Raw genomic sequence first — 15,903 nt, forward strand, 5'->3', positions numbered from 1 at the left:
TGGAGAAGAGTGCTGAGGATGCCCTGGACTGCCAAAAAGACAAACAAATGGGTCCTAGAACAGATAAAGCTGGAAATCTCCCTAGAAGGCAAAATGATCAAGTTGAGGCTGTTGAATTTTGGCCACATCATGAGAAGGCACAACTCATTGCAAAAGACAATAATGCTAGGAAATGTAGAAAGAGAAGAAGACTAGATGCTAGATAGATTTTGCAGCACCTAAGCACAGCCATGGAGAATAGGGAGACTTGAAGTTGCATTCATGGGGTCTCCATGAGTCAGGAATGCCTCAAAGGCAGTTAACAACAATAACAACAAAGTGGATGGTAAAATGTGGTGTAGGAAAGAAGTTTTGGCAAGGAGGTGAAGTATTCAGGAGACTGCAAAAAGGTCCCAGGTGCAACATGCAGGCCATAAACTCCAGGATTTACACAGTGTTCTACACAGTGTTCTACTCCACTTTTCCATTCTTATTGATTGTGGCTTTATTTTTACTGCTCATGACATGGAATTTTAACTCAGAAGGCTTTCTTATGATGACCATACAATGAACAATGAGTGATTATGTGAAGCACAGGCAAACTGCAATAGTGGAGCACAGATGAAAGCATTAATGGCCCATAACATGTGCATCCTTCAAATGTAAACAAGTTCAGCACTTGTTGTCTTCTCCCTAAGAACCTTAGGTATTGCAGTTCGGGGTGAGGGAAAAGCTATGAGTGTAGAAAATAAGGCATATATCCAGTTGGCAGTGGCGTCACTAAGGGCGTGTGGGATGTGTGGACCGTACCAGATGACACCTTAAGGGGGAGGTGACACTGCTCCTCAAACATCTACTTTTTGGCAGAAATGGGCTATGGCATTCATCTGCTTCCCTTTAAAATGCTTTCAAAGATGTTGGGAGTGAGGTGATGCTTAGTGGGAGGAGAAGGGAGAGTCCTCAGAATTTTTAATTTTTTAAATTTTTTTATTCTTTTTAAATTTTGTTTTAAAACATCACATTTTAACCAAATCTTCACTATGCATTATCTAAATGCATTTAGGTTGTGCATATGATATTGTAATTTGAAGGTGTACTTTTAATTTTGCTAGTGTTTATGTTTATGTTTATCTCACAACTATTAGCATTGCATTCAGTGCTATATGGGAATTATGATTTATGAGGAACAATAGTGCAAAACAGCATTGCTAAGGATTCTGTATAATGTGAAATGGGAGGAAATCAATGGGGGGGGGGGTGACACCATGTGTTACCGCACCGGGTGACAGCAACCCTAGAGATATCTGAGGGTATCTGATGGACCGCCTCTCCCCATATAATCCGCCCCGCACCCTCAGAACATCAGGGCAGCAACTTCTAAGAGTTCCGGCGGCTAGACTAGCTTCTACATCAAGGAGGGCATTTACGATCTCGGCCCCCAGCCTCTGGAACTCACCGCCCACAGAGCTCCACGCAGCCACCTCCCTACCCCAATTCAAGAAGGGGCTGAAAACCTATTTATTTGAGCAGGCCTACCCCTGAATACTCCCCTCCAGAATTGTTCACCTCCCCCCCCCCCCTTTTCTCTGCCAGTATAAGAGACTGGCATGAGTTTGTAATGGTTTTAATAAGTTTAGGTGTTTTATTGTGAAATGTTATTTGTAATTGCCTTGTTGTATATTGTATTTGTATAATCTTGTTGTGCACCGCCCTGATTTGAAGAAGGGCGGTATAAAAATAAAACTTTTATTTATTTATTATTTATGCCACTGGCAGTTGGTAAGGTGTTTTAATCTAGATGCTCTACATGGTTCTTCATGATAAACTAAGATTATAATGAGTACTTTCTTTATTTTGCATTGTTTCCATTTTTGGACTTTATTTTTAAACCTATTAAAAATAAAACAAAATATCATAGAAAAAAGTATAAAGACATTCTAGTTTATTTTTACTTAAGACTTAACAGTTTGAAAACCAGTCTACATCTAGACTATCTGAAGCATGTGTCCAGAAAGATAACATTTTCCTTAGACCAGTAATTGGCTCCTGTGGAGAGTGTTGGGGGAATTAGATGGTGATACTTGTAGGCCTTCTGCACAGGTACCTACCATCACCTAAGACAAGGATAAGGCATATGTGGTCCTCCATATGTTGTTACACTGAAGATCCCATAATCCCTCATCATTGGTTAGGGTGGCTTTCAGTCCACCATCTATATGTTTCATTATATGTTTTCTCCACATCTCAATCTGTGAGTAATTTCCTCAAGTGGATTGCTTGTAATCTGGGTAGGGATACTGCAAACTCATGGGTATGGCTAGGAATGGGTGTCTTTCTTCTCTATTTTTCTGTCCTACCAAAGAGAGATGCTGGGGACAACCTTGGGAAAATGGCTGCTACATGATTATGTGTGAAGGAGGCCTAGTATGTGGTTCATAATTTCTAGTTTTTAGAGTTGGTTCCTCTGGAGCAGACTGACATATGGAATAATAATCACACAAATGATCCTGGTTCTGCTCAGTACCAGCTATGATTAAAGTCATCAACAAATCTCAAGTAAACCAAAGTGGAGAAAAATTATCTATGTATTAAAGCTTCTGCAGCGAGTCTTTATTCACCCCACCATTTGAACAATGTCTCAAATGATCATACTGCACAGACGTTATAATAGAGACAAGCTTAGCCAGAAGGATTAGTCATTAGAATAACAGATTGAGCATAGTTCGTTCTCTGTGCCTGAAACTATATTATCCATCTCTTATACAGGGATACATTTCAATAAGATTGTAAACAAGAAAAAAATGTATTAATCTCTCAGTTTTACTGCTGGTAATTCTTTAAAAAACCCACTTGCAACAACTATGTTCTTACACAATTACATTCCTTAAGGGGAAAAAAGAAACAGAGTAGTGTCATTTGTGGAAATTTCTTGCCTTAGGTGTGATGTTAAAACCAGTTATAGACATGGTGTGAATTGCCAGAACCCCCTGTATTTTGAAATCACTACCTTCTCCCTTCTGATCATTCATTCTTAATTGTATAGAGTTGCTAATGAATGGTTAGTTTGCAAACCTAAACTCTGCTATATCACTTCATCTAGTGATGTGCTTAACACGACTGGAAATTCCATGAATGAGAGCTTTGAGGACTAGTATTTGCATATCAAGCATAATACTTAGAATCAATTTGCTTGAACATCATCATCATACAAAGTAGTAGAACAGGGATGGGTGACTTGTGGTGACACATAGATCCAGAGACCATATATTTCTTTCTTCCCCAAGCTCCCCCTACAACTGCAGCGCCAAAATTCAACTGCACATTTTGCTGCTAAAATTTTGTGGCAAGTTGCCAAATTTTATTTTCAAGTTTAAAATAAACAAGACATGCTTCCTTTATAGGGGTTGTTGTGGTTTGTTGGCAAAATATAGTCCTAAACTAGCAAAACTCCTTTCAAAACAAGCACTCTCTGTTTCTTTAAAAGGCTTTTCCCTCCCCTGGCTGTTGAATTTTGACAGCAGGGTTGTGCCCTATGGTAGCTAGGTACCTAGTTTAAGTTGATCACCTCTGTGACAGAGAGCTGCCTTGTGCCAAATCATAATTGGAAGGTTCCACAGGTATGCCCATGGACAAGAATGACTTGTACATGGTAAAGCAAGGGTGACCAGTAGATCTGTTGCCACAAGGGTGATGAATCCATTGTTGGTTTTACATCCTCTCCTCCTGCAACCGCTCCAAGTTGTATAGGTGACATGCAAGTGCTCGAACCTGTTCCCAAGAGAGGTACCAGAAAGACAACCAAACAATCCAAGTATCTGTGGGAGGAGTGGCTGTGAAGCTGACAACTTTTACAGCTGTGGAACCACTAGCCACTCCTATTTTAATGGTACATAATATTGTGTCTATATTTTTCTTCCTTTTATTGCTTAACCTAACAAGCTCCAGCCACTTCAGTTCTAATTACAGTGTAGCTATGGAACAGAGTAGCAACTGGCTTGCATTCACATGCAAGCATTCTGTATGGACCAAAGTTTTTCTTTTCTTTTCTTGGTTTAAGCCAAGTAGTAAGGAAATAAAGACTATTTGAAAAATATTCAACAAAAACGCTGAAAAAAAATGTGTCTCCTGAGTGTCAGGAAAACCTCACCAGGAAAACGGGACTGATGAGAATCTATACATTTCAGAACTTACTCTACACAAAACCTGAATGTTTGGGGCACATTTTCCGTTCCCTGCATATAAAATGCTATTTTGTGCATATGAAAAAAACGCAGCAGAGATCCTGCACTGGGAGACATATGCAGACCATGTCACTAAGTCTCCCTAGCTGCATCTGCTGTGACAGGCATCTGCTCCTCTGATGTGTTATGACAGCCATCTGCAGGAACCTTCAGGGATCCTTGGGAGGTCCCTGCAGATGGCATCCTTTCAGTGCATCTAGCTATAGAAAAAGAGCTGAACACATCTCCACTGATCCCTCCAGTCTCTGACAACACAGAGAGGAAGTACTATTTACAAGGCTGGTTTGGGAGAGATCTTGGTCATTGCAAAGATGCAATGACCAAAGAAGTTAATTGCAGTAGTATTACAATTGACTTACACCTTCATAATTCACTAACAGGATGCTAGCCCATGAGTTGATTAATTCCCCAACTATTGCATTTCCTGTTCAGGAAACAGCATTTTCTATAAATATACCATGGGCAATTTTTGCACAAAATAAATCCCAAACTGTGAATAATCTTCAAAAACTGCCATTTTCAAAGACTCTCACAGCAGGAGGAAGCCTACTAAAATTATTTGTTGCTTCCTTCATGAATGAAATCAGCAAAGAGTTACAAGTGAGATTCAGTTATGGGTTTGCAACCTAGAGTTACAAATTCTTAAAATGAATTTGTATTTGCAAAGGCTACATATTCAATGTTGTGGCACTATTACTATGATTGTAAAAGTCCCCCAAACCTACCTTAACAGCCACCAGACACTGCAAACAATGGAGGTTTGTTCTTCTGTCAATCAGTGTGCAGCAGATGGAGGTTTCCATCTCAAGTCCTGCCAGAGACCTCCTGTGTTTGAAGTAATTGCCATAGGGATTCTGCTTTTGATTGCCATATTGGTGATTGCTGGAAGGAGGAGCGTGGAACATCTGTTTGTTGCAACCCCAATTGATAGGAGAACAGACATCCATCTCTTGCAGCAGCAGCTGATATGTAACTTTGTTAAAAATAACTAAATAGTTGATCTAGGATCTTGACCATCATCTCTACCAAACCACCAAAAAATGTCTGTTTCCAAAGATACAGAATACGACTCTCTAGTTCAGGGGTAGGCAACCTTTTTGAGCCTCAGGTGACTGGGGGGGCCGAAGGTGGGGGGTGGAGCTTCCACCCTCTGGGGGCGGAGCCACGTGCTGGGGTTGGAGCTTCCACCCTTGGGGGCGGAACTGCATGCCGGGGGCGGAGCTTCCACCCTCCGGGAGCCAGGCCTCCTCCTCTTTGCAGGCCCCTAACGGGACCCCAGGCCCCATCAGAGACCAGCAAAAAAGCCGGCAGGGGCTGCCAGCGCTGGAGGCCTCCCCCTCTTTGCCGGCCCCTAATGGGGCCCCAGGCCCCGTCAGAGGCCGGCAAAAAAGCCGTCGGGGGACGCCAGTGCTGGAAGCCTCCTCCTCTTTGCCGGCCCTTTTGCCGTCGCCGGGGCCCTCTTGGAGGGTCCCAGTGATGGCAACCGGCCTCCCAGAGGCCCCCTGCTGCCACCGAGGCCCTCTTGGAGGGCGCCAGCGACGGCAACCAGCCTCCCAGAGGCCACCGCCAATGCCAGCGAAGTCTCGCACGACCTTACTTGTGGTCGCGTGAGACTTCACCTCTAGGCGCCGCCATTTTTTTTCCAAAATGGTGGTGAAGTCTTGTGCAACCATGGGGGAGGTCCCACGAGATTTCGCCGCCATTTTGGAAAAAATGGCGGTGTCCGGGAGCGGAAAAAGCTGCAATTGGCGGCGGCGGCAGTAGGGGAAGGCAGAGGCCGGCGGAAAGGTCTCCGCGGGCCGCATCGGGCCCGCGGGCCAGAGGTTGCCGACCCCTGCTCTAGTTCATACAAAATTGATTTGGATCTTAATCAAGGTGGATATTTTCCCCTCTAGGCATGAGGACATATGAACTTCAACATCAAGAGAGAATCTGAGAGTTCAGACCTAGATTCAATGTGATGGTACTGGAGTAAAGAACTGGAGTAAAGTGTAATTGCTATCCTACTCATGGAATAAAGAGACCAGTAACAAAAGTATGGGTTAAAACAGGGCCATTTATTGACCTATTTATTAAGTTCTTAATGGAATTTGAACTTGTATCATAAGCAAAACAAATGTGGGAGACAGGGAAAGCTGCATACCAGTGTCTTACCTCGGACTACCTCTGCAGCTTATAAAGGATGATAACATCTGGGCCTTCAATGACAGTCCATAAGTTGGGTTGCCGTTGGACAGCCCGCATCATGAAGTCCACCAAGAAGTCCCCCTTCCCAATCTGCAAAGATTAAAGTTGGGGTATATCTTCAAGCCAGACCCAGACTGTCTGGGGGCAATATGACAATCCATCATAGGCCATACCCCCAGAAGCTCAAATGCCATGCAACACTGCCATGGTATGATTTAAACCCTGGTCTCTCACCATTGAAAGGCCAGCAAACAGCCAATCTTAGCTCCACAACCTCTGGTGTGGAGGGGGTGAGATTGCCATTGTGTTGAATTTAAGTGCTGTTACAAACTATTGTACACATGCATTGCCTTGCACAACTGGTTGCCCAATGGAAACTTGATTGGATCCCTCCCTTGTGTGAATGCTAGACATTTATTCATATCATCCAACCATTGTGATTTGTCAGGGACTGTCTTCAATAATTCTCTCTCTTTCCACTCTTTCGGTTGCTTTTGAAACATCCCAGTTTCTCTCTCTTCCTCTCACTTTCCCCTCTTGACCTCACCTTATTTTAGTTGCTACAAGCTGGGTTCAAAATACAAAAGTGGTTTGAATTCAATTAACTCAGCAGGGAGACAGAAGAAGAGGAATAGAATCTTGCCCTTCCAAATAGGCTCAGGCAAAAGCAAATTCCTGCAGCCGCTCCTAGCTTGTCTGTTCTTAATAACTTTTGCTGTCATGAACACACTTTGATGTTACTTGGCCACATGTTTCTGTGGAATATTGGAGGGGAGCCAGTGTGCTATAGTGGTTTGCACATTGGACTACAACTCTGGAGACCAGAGTTCATAGAAACCCACTGGGTACACTTAGACAAATCACACACTCCCAGCCTCATCGGAAGGCAAAAGCAAACCCTGCTCTGAATAATTTTGACAAGGAATCCTCATAATAGATTCACTGGTCACCATAAGTCAGAAATGATTTGAAGGCACAGGGTAATGTTCATTTCCACTACTATACAAAACTTTGTTAAAGCACAATGCTAAACTTATGAAGGGAAACCCTGTGTCAGAACACTTGTGAACTCTGGGTAAAATCTTGTAAAGGGTCTGCCTATTTTTTTAAAAAAAAAACAATGAATGCAAGCTACAGGAAAAGAGATTCCACTTAAACATTAGGAGGAACTTTTTGACAGTAAGAGGTATTCGACAGTGGAACACAGTGCCTTGGAGTGTGGTGGAGTCTCCTTCTTTTGAGGTCTTTAAACAGAGGCTGGATAGCCATCTGTCAGTGGTGCTTTGATTGTGAGTTCCTGCATGGTAGGAGGTTGGACTGGGTGCCCCTTGTGGTCTCTTCCAGCTCTATGATTCTATGAAATACTGACACAACTTAAGGGGAAGGTTGGATGAGGGAAAACAAACTCAAGCTGAATCCAGAGAAAATGGAGGTACTTGTGATAGGCACCCCAAGTCCGGGGAAGGAGTTTTGTCAGCTAGTACTGGACAGGGTCACACTTCCCCTAAAGGACAAAGTTCACAGTTTGGGAGTACTCCTGGATTCATCTCTACAGCTGTCATCCTAAATAGATGCAACAACCAGGAGTGCTTGGTAACCAACTTCAGTTGATACATCAGCTATGTCCCTACCTGGACAAAAAGGACCTTGAAACAATAGTACTTACACTGTTAATCTCTCGTTTAGATTTCTTTAATGCACTCTACATGGGGCTACCTATGTATCAAGTTCGGAAGCTTCAATTGGTTCAAAGAAAGGCAGCCAGATTGGTCACCAGAACACCTAGGTTGGACCATATAACACCTGTGTGAAAAACTCTTCACTGGCTGCCGATTAGCTTCCGGGCACAGTACAAAGTGTTACCTTTAAAGCCCTTCATGGCTTGTGTCCGAGTTACTCTCCCTACACAATCCACCCCGCACTCTCAGAACATCTGGGAATAATTTATTAGAATACCATAAGCCCAGGTTAATGTCAACTTCCCATAGATCATTTACGACCACAGCCCCCAAACTATGGAACAGCCTACCGGAAGAGATCCATCTTAGTACCACCTTAGATGCCTTTAAGAAGGCAATTAAGATGGATTTCTTTTGGCGGGCTTATCCAGCTGATCTCTTATAGGAGATCTTTAAGATAAAATGCTTTACTTCTGGTTATGATGTATATTTTCTAAATGTTTTAGATGTTCTAGATTTTTAGCTATTTTATGGAATTAATAATAATGACAGTGTTTTATTGATTGTATTTTATATCTGTACTGTGTTAATTTGTCGTTCCACAGGGAGAGGTGGGAAAATACAAATAAAAATTATTATTATTATTATTATTATTATTATTATTAAGAGCAGGAACGACATCGCTAATAAATAGCACTGAAACCAATAGCAATGTTGCCTTACATCCATATGCAGCCAAGATTTCAGCCATTAACCTTATTCACTTTCTCACAAAAGTCTTGATTACATAACAAGACAAAAGGTCACACTTCACCAGTAAACAAATTACTATTACTATTACCTACTTAATTTAACCTCCTATGATTAATGAGCATGAAGGTCTTTCATGTAAACACTGCTGTTTCCTACTTAGTTTATCCTTATGTGATTAGTCAACATTTCCAAATAGATGTGAAACATATTTGAATCTTGATTTTAGCCTGTTATTGTATATCATCCATATAGCATGCACACAAAATTAGTTATGCATTCTCTGAAAGTATCAGGTTTCAGAGCAACATGGCAAAAAGAAGTCAATGGCTGCATCTCCACTGCACAAACAATGCAATTTAATACTGCTTTAACAGAAGTCTCTGTGAGGGAGCTCTGGTGCCACAACAAAATACAAATCCCAGAATATAAATAAAGCATAATAATAATAATAATAATAATAATAATAATAATTCCACAGCACTGAGCCATGGCAGTTAAAGCAGCATCAAACTGCATTATTTCTGCAGTGCAGATGCAGCCAATAAGTACTACTAATAATATAATAAAATATTTATTTGTATCCCGCCTCTCCCTTTTGAGGATCGAGGTGGGTACTTTATTCAGTGTGCCACCATTCTCCACCATCCTCCATATAATTGTCTCCATATATGCAGTTGCAATTGAAAAATCAATGTAAGTGGCTGTTTCCCACCTTTAGTATAACAGAAGTAGAGGAGCTAATTTTCATGTGTTTGCTGCAGAATACATTGGGAAATCCTTGATAGTCACAGTGGACAAGGATGGGGAAAACAAAGCATGGGGAAAGGATTTATTAATTATTATTATTATGCTTTATTTATATAGCGCTGTAGATTTACACAACGCTGTACACACAAACAATAAAATAGATAAAGGAAAGTAAAGGAAAGAGTTCACAGCCTGCTAGCTCATAATATGCTGTTGTACTGTGACCGTTTCTGGCTGTGTGAACCAGAGGTGAGGATAGGTGCAAATGATAACAGTAGCAGAGTTGGTATTCATTTTATCAGTTGTTTCACACTGACACGCCTACTGGATTTTATACTTTCAAAAACAGAGATTCTACTATTCTTGAGTCTTTGTTCCTGCAAGCTTAGATTGCATCTGAAAATAGCAAAGCACCTAGGGAAGCCTATTTGGAAAGTCTGCTACATTCTACCAGATGATACCTTGGAGTATTTTGGATTGCAGTTCCCAGAATCCCTTTAGCATGGCCTCTAGGGAGTTGTTGTCCAAAAACCAACAAGTTCTATGTTCTGACCTTTAAACTGCAGACAGAGTAGCTTCAACATCAGCCAATATCCCTCCCCTCTTTCCTTCTAGGGTAGTGAACAATTCTAGAGAACATGAAAGCTTGCACACAATTCTGTGGCATTTTGGTAGACTTTCCAAAAATAGATTGCCATTATACAGATTTTTGGACTTTTCTTATGCTGTTGTTTTTAGCACTTAACTGGTGCTACTGAAATTATGGCTCAAATCTAATAATTCAATCAATAGGATTTACTTATATGTTGGCTCACCACTCCGCAATTAATTAAATGTGTCAACTCTACTTTGGACTAACCAATAAGATATAGGTTTACGGCCCAAAACACACTGCTGAAATAATCCAGTGTGAGACTGCTTTAACTGCCTTGGCTCAATGCTAGGGAATTCTGGGAACTGTCGTTTTGTGAGACATTTAACCTTCTCTATCAGAGAGAGAGCTCTGGTGCCACAATAAACTATAATTTCCAAGATTCCCTAGCACTGAGCCAAGGTAGTTAAATTGGTCTTAAACTGGATTATTTCTGCAGTGTGTTTTGGATCTATATTATATATAAAATCAGCCAGACCTTCTCTTAAAAATGAAAGACCAGTTAAAATGTATATCTTACTCATGTCTCATATATGATCATAAAAAACAAAACGCATCGAGATTTACTCATTTTGTCTTTATGACTGTGTGTGGTGCAATCAGTATGTTCAACCTTTTTATTTACAACAGTGGTCCCCAAACTGGACTCTTTAAGGGATTTTGGACTTCAGCTCCCAGAATCCCAGACTATTGGCCAACATGGCTGAGGCTTCTGGGAGCTGAGGTCCAAAATTGCTTAAAGGGCACAGTTTGGGGACCACTGATTTACAGAGTACTTCCAGACAGAGGATGCCTAATGTTCACAAAAGGTATGTGTGTAGCTGTCCCATCTTTTTAACTTAATAAGGTGTCTTTCCCACTGCACAATTACAGCAATTTAATATCATTTTAATTACCATCAGTCTATCCTTTTAAATCCTGGGATTTGTAGTTTCATGGGATACTTGGAACTCTCAGCTAGAAAGCTCTAGTGCCTCACCAAACGACAAACTACACAATTTTCAACAGGGACACTTAAAGTAGAATCATAGCACCATAATTACATATAAGATTATCACACTAAAGCATTGCTATTCCACTTTAACTGCTCTGGCTGCCTCCTGTTGCATTCTGGGATTTGCAGTTCAAGGAGGGGCATTAAGAGTATTAGGCCAGAGAGCTCTTAGGTCTCACTGAACAACAAACTCCAGAATGCAACAGGAGGCAGCCAGAGCAATTAGAGTGGAATAGCAACGCTTTAAGAGAGTAGTGAGATAATCTCCATAGTGTGAATTACTTTCTTTGTTAAGAAAAAAAAAACTGAAATGAAATGGGCATGGGCTGCTATTGAAGATATCATTGCCTCAAATTCTTTTGGAACTCCCATCAGCTTCCATGAATAAGATAATGCAAGCCTTGTCTGAAAGCATTCTTGGAATGGAATCCTATATGGTCTTTATCCATGTGCAAGCAACATAGTTACAGAGCTACGCAATGAACTGGGGCTCGATCCTGCATCCATCCTTACTGGGAAGCAGCCACTGCATTTGACTGGGGTCTGTTGTCACTCTAGAAGCTGTCATTTGCACCACTTCCATGAGTGATCTCCCTTGCAACAGGCTAAAGAAGGGCCCCTGTTACAATTCCCCCTTGTGCTGGAGATTCCTCACATGCGAAGTGGGTGGGAACAGCTGCCAGCTACTTCCCAAACAACAGAGGAACAGATTCTCATCAGTAACAACAGCTGCTTCATGGTAAGAAGTCCTGGTGGTATACTGCTTAAATGCTGGTACTGCAGCCACAGGGTTGTGAGTTTGATCCGAGGACTCCAAGATTGACTCAGCCTTCCATCCTTTTGTAGGACAATCAAATGAATGCCCAGTTTATTGGGGGCAATTCACTTACAGATTGTAAACCACGTAGAGAGTGTTGAGTTCACTATTCAGCACTATAGAAATGTAAATGCTACTGTTATTGCTAAGTATGGATTGGGGCTTTCATGGTCCCTACATAGCCGCTAAACTATGGGATAGGGGTTGTGAATTCAAAACAAGTGCATAACTCCAGGTTATGCATTCATTACTACCACACATAATTCTGATCATAGTGTCACATGTGGCTTTGATTTGGTTCAAAGGTGAATTTTTTTTTTCAAGATTTGAAATAACCTAGGTGCTGGTCTATCGGTTTTATTCACAAAGAACACACACATACACACATGAAACCACCTCTCAATAATGTTTATTAATTTCATATTGGATGATTTAATACAGAGACCAATACAACAAGAAACACTGGGAGCAAGCAAGAAGGACAGAATAAACATTTGGAATCATAATCATGTAAATCCCCAGTGAGGCACTTACTTTGGTTTTGATGATGAGTGGCAATGGAAGTAGTAGAAAGGGAGTAAAAATAATGAGCAGGAACCGGCGATAGATCAAGAGTTTTCTAAAAATCTTCATTGCTCTGGAACAGCAGCTTAGTTTTTCTGTAGAAAAAGTAAGCAACATCTTTTTACATGGAACCTTAAATAGATGTGTCTGATTAATATTTCTCCAAGCTATCACCTTTAGCCATTGCAACAGAGGCTTTAGTCAAACCAAGTTAAAAATAAATCTTGTCCTTTATTGTTTTAGTGTCTACATTAACATGCGAGATAAAGAAGCATATTCATCAGCAATCGAAGACTCAACATTTGTTCTTCCTTTAAGATAAGATATCTTACTGGGCTCTTTTTATTATTATTACTGCTGTAGACTTTCTTTGCACAAGAACTAGATTCTTGAGAAACCAAAGTTCCACCAGATGTCTGGGAGGTCTTCTTCAACCTTCCCTATAACTGAGCCTGAAGTGCCTTTACTCTGAACTTGAGACTTTATTTAGATTTATTTTTTCAAACTACTATATATAACAAAAGGTAAAATAAACTGAACCAAAACAAACTAAAAATGAAGTGAAATCCAAATTCCACACACACATACACCAAAATCTTTTTACATTGGATCTTAAAAGTTATTCAAAATTCTTATTTCATTTTTATCAACATCATCATACAATGCCCCCTCCATATATTATTTCAAACTGTGAGAAATGCATAATTTAAGTGCTGTGTATTCTGATACCACTGGGCTATGGATCAGCAATAACCATTGTACATTTGGGTTGTGCATATGATACTGTAATTTGAAGGTATAATTTTAATTTTGCTAGTTGTTTATGTCACAGCTATTAGCATCACACTCAGTGCTATATGGGAATTGCAATTTATGACTAATATTAGTGAAAAAAAAGCATTGCTAAGGATTCTGTATGGTGTGAAGTGGAAGGAGGTCAATGGTGTGTGTGTGTGTGTGTCTTTGAAAATGTAATGTATAGTATACAAGATGAGTATTCCTAATCAGAAATTCTGAAATCCAAATACTTCAAAACCCAAAATTGTCCACATGAGTTGCTTTGCTCTATGATAGTTTAGTGTACAGAAACCTTGTTTCATGCACAGAATTAATAATTCTTTTCACCTTTCCACCTAAGCCCTCCCTCTAATACTCCTTTTCTCTCTCTGTTGAGGACATCTCTATTCGACCAGTCCAGGAAGCCCAGAGTCTTGGTTTCATTTTTTATTCTTCTCTGTCATGTATCCTCCAGATCCAGGCCACAGCCAAGGCCTGTAGATTCTTTCTCTACAATATTGCTAAAATCCATCCATTTCTTTTGGTCTCTACTGCCAAGACTCTGGTCCATGCTCCAGTCGTCTCACAACTAGACTATTGTAACCTCCTTCTGGCAGGGCTTCCTCTCTCTTACCTCCATCCTTTAATTTCTGTCCAGCATTAGCTGCATGCATTATTACATTTGCCCACTGCTCCGACCTTATCTCTCCTTTGTTGTCATACCTTCAGTTGGCTCCCCCTCCCTTTCTGTATTCAGTATAAGCTCCTGTTAATGACTTTTAAAGCCCTCCATGGGCTGGCCGCTCATTTATCAGACCTTCTTTCTCCTCACCCTCCGTTCTGGTAGTCAAGGTCTGCTGTCTCAGCCCAGGATTTTCTCTGTCCCATCCCAGATTCGTCCCTTATCACTTGCTACCCCTCACTCCTGGAACCTCCTTCCCCCACAAACATGGGTCATCACCTCTTTAACTAGTTTCAGAACTGAATTAAAGACCATCCTGTTCAGAGAAGCATTCCCAGGCACCGCGTGACTATTATTTGCTATTTGACGTTTTTAATTTGTTGCCTGTTTTATTGAACCCTTTCCTGTATTGTTATTTATTAGTTATATGTATTATGCTATTATTTCTTAGATTGTACGCCATGGGCAGGTTTACTCTTATCTAGTCTATTGTTTTATGTACAGCGCTGTGCGAATCTACAGCGCTATATAAATAAAGCATAATAATAATAATAATAATAATAAGTATAAAATTACCTTCCGGCTATGTGTATAAGGTGGATATGAATCATTAATGAATTTTATGTTTAGACTTGAATCCCATCTGCAAGGTATCTCATTATGGATATGCAAATATTCCAGAATCCAAAATAATCTCAAATCCAAAACACTTCTGCTCCCAAGCATTTCAAATAAGGGAGACTCAGCTTGTACTGTGTAAACCACCAGCTGTTTCCCTCTGTAAAATTGCTTCTACAAAAGGTTTCTGCTATCCACTTGTCTAGCATAGTGTTTGTAATAAATCATTATGTGTAGTAGCAGTGGTAGATGAGAACATGGACTCGTTCAGCATGGAGGGTAATGGCTACCATTTGGGTTGACTGAAATTACCATGAGCATGACTGACCTATTGTACTTTAAGAATGCTGTGTGGGGTATTTTTTTTGGGGGGGGGTGTCAGCAAATGCTTTCAATACTACAAGAAGAGGCTGATTCAGATTAATTGTATAGTAAAACAAAAAACAAAAACACGAAGATGACACGCAAAGGTCTAATTTCAACAATAAATTGAAAGCAACTATTTTGTTAAGATGTAGATATCCAGATATCAAACAGCAACTTTAGTTTGGGTGAGTTGTGTATGGTATTATAAACTGTTCTGTTGAACCTGGAGGTTCTCCCACTCAGTCATGCACATCTCTACACATATGCTGCTAGGAACTTGATATGCCTTAAATGTTCAGTATATCATCTAGTGTTCTGTACAAATACTCTCTTAAGACTAGCAAATTGTTCATGGAGGGAAGTTTGTTTTGTTGGCACTAGCCCAATATGGAGAATTAGGAAAAAATATATGACAAAAAAGGAAAGAAAGTTAAGCTTAGAAAAATCTTAAATATTTTAAGAAAATATTGTTTAATTCCTATGTAACACCTGCCCAATTATGTGCACATGAGGGACAGAATTGCTTCTGCAGAGTTATATAGCTGTGAAACAAGTTTTAAGAGAGAAGCTTAAGAAAAACTGATCTGGAAACCATGAAAATGCATTTCCTATGTTCATTTTTACACTACTGGGAAGTCTATGCAACCACTATACTATACAATTAAGCATGTTCAGCATTTCTAAGTGGAAAGCCTTTCTCAGCTAAATTTGACAACACTGGGCATGTCCCCAAGCTAATGGATATTAAGGTCCTTGAGTTTTCCATAATACTTTGTTCTAGAGTTTGAGGCACAGGCTCAGAGAGTCCAGAGGTACTAGTAACTGCTGTAGCGTGACCTATAATTCA

General features: G+C 40.4%; 1 protein-coding gene across 1 annotated transcript in view; it reads right to left on the reverse strand.

Moving 5' to 3' along the window:
* The window catches only part of SLC13A1 (solute carrier family 13 member 1), a 61,585-nt gene extending 48,903 nt beyond the window's left edge, over nucleotides 1-12,682 (reverse strand). Inside the window, exon 1 of the mRNA XM_089526844.1 lies at nucleotides 12,584-12,682. Within this exon, the coding sequence (XP_089382970.1) occupies nucleotides 12,584-12,682 (99 nt within the window). The remainder of the gene's footprint in view (nucleotides 1-12,583) is intronic.
* Between the last annotated feature and the right edge of the window lie 3,221 nt (nucleotides 12,683-15,903).

This window comes from Sceloporus occidentalis, unplaced genomic scaffold (assembly GCF_023333645.1).
Source record: "Sceloporus occidentalis isolate IW3139 unplaced genomic scaffold, rSceOcc1.0.p SCAF_5, whole genome shotgun sequence".
NCBI classification, from domain to species: Eukaryota; Metazoa; Chordata; class Lepidosauria; order Squamata; family Phrynosomatidae; genus Sceloporus; species Sceloporus occidentalis.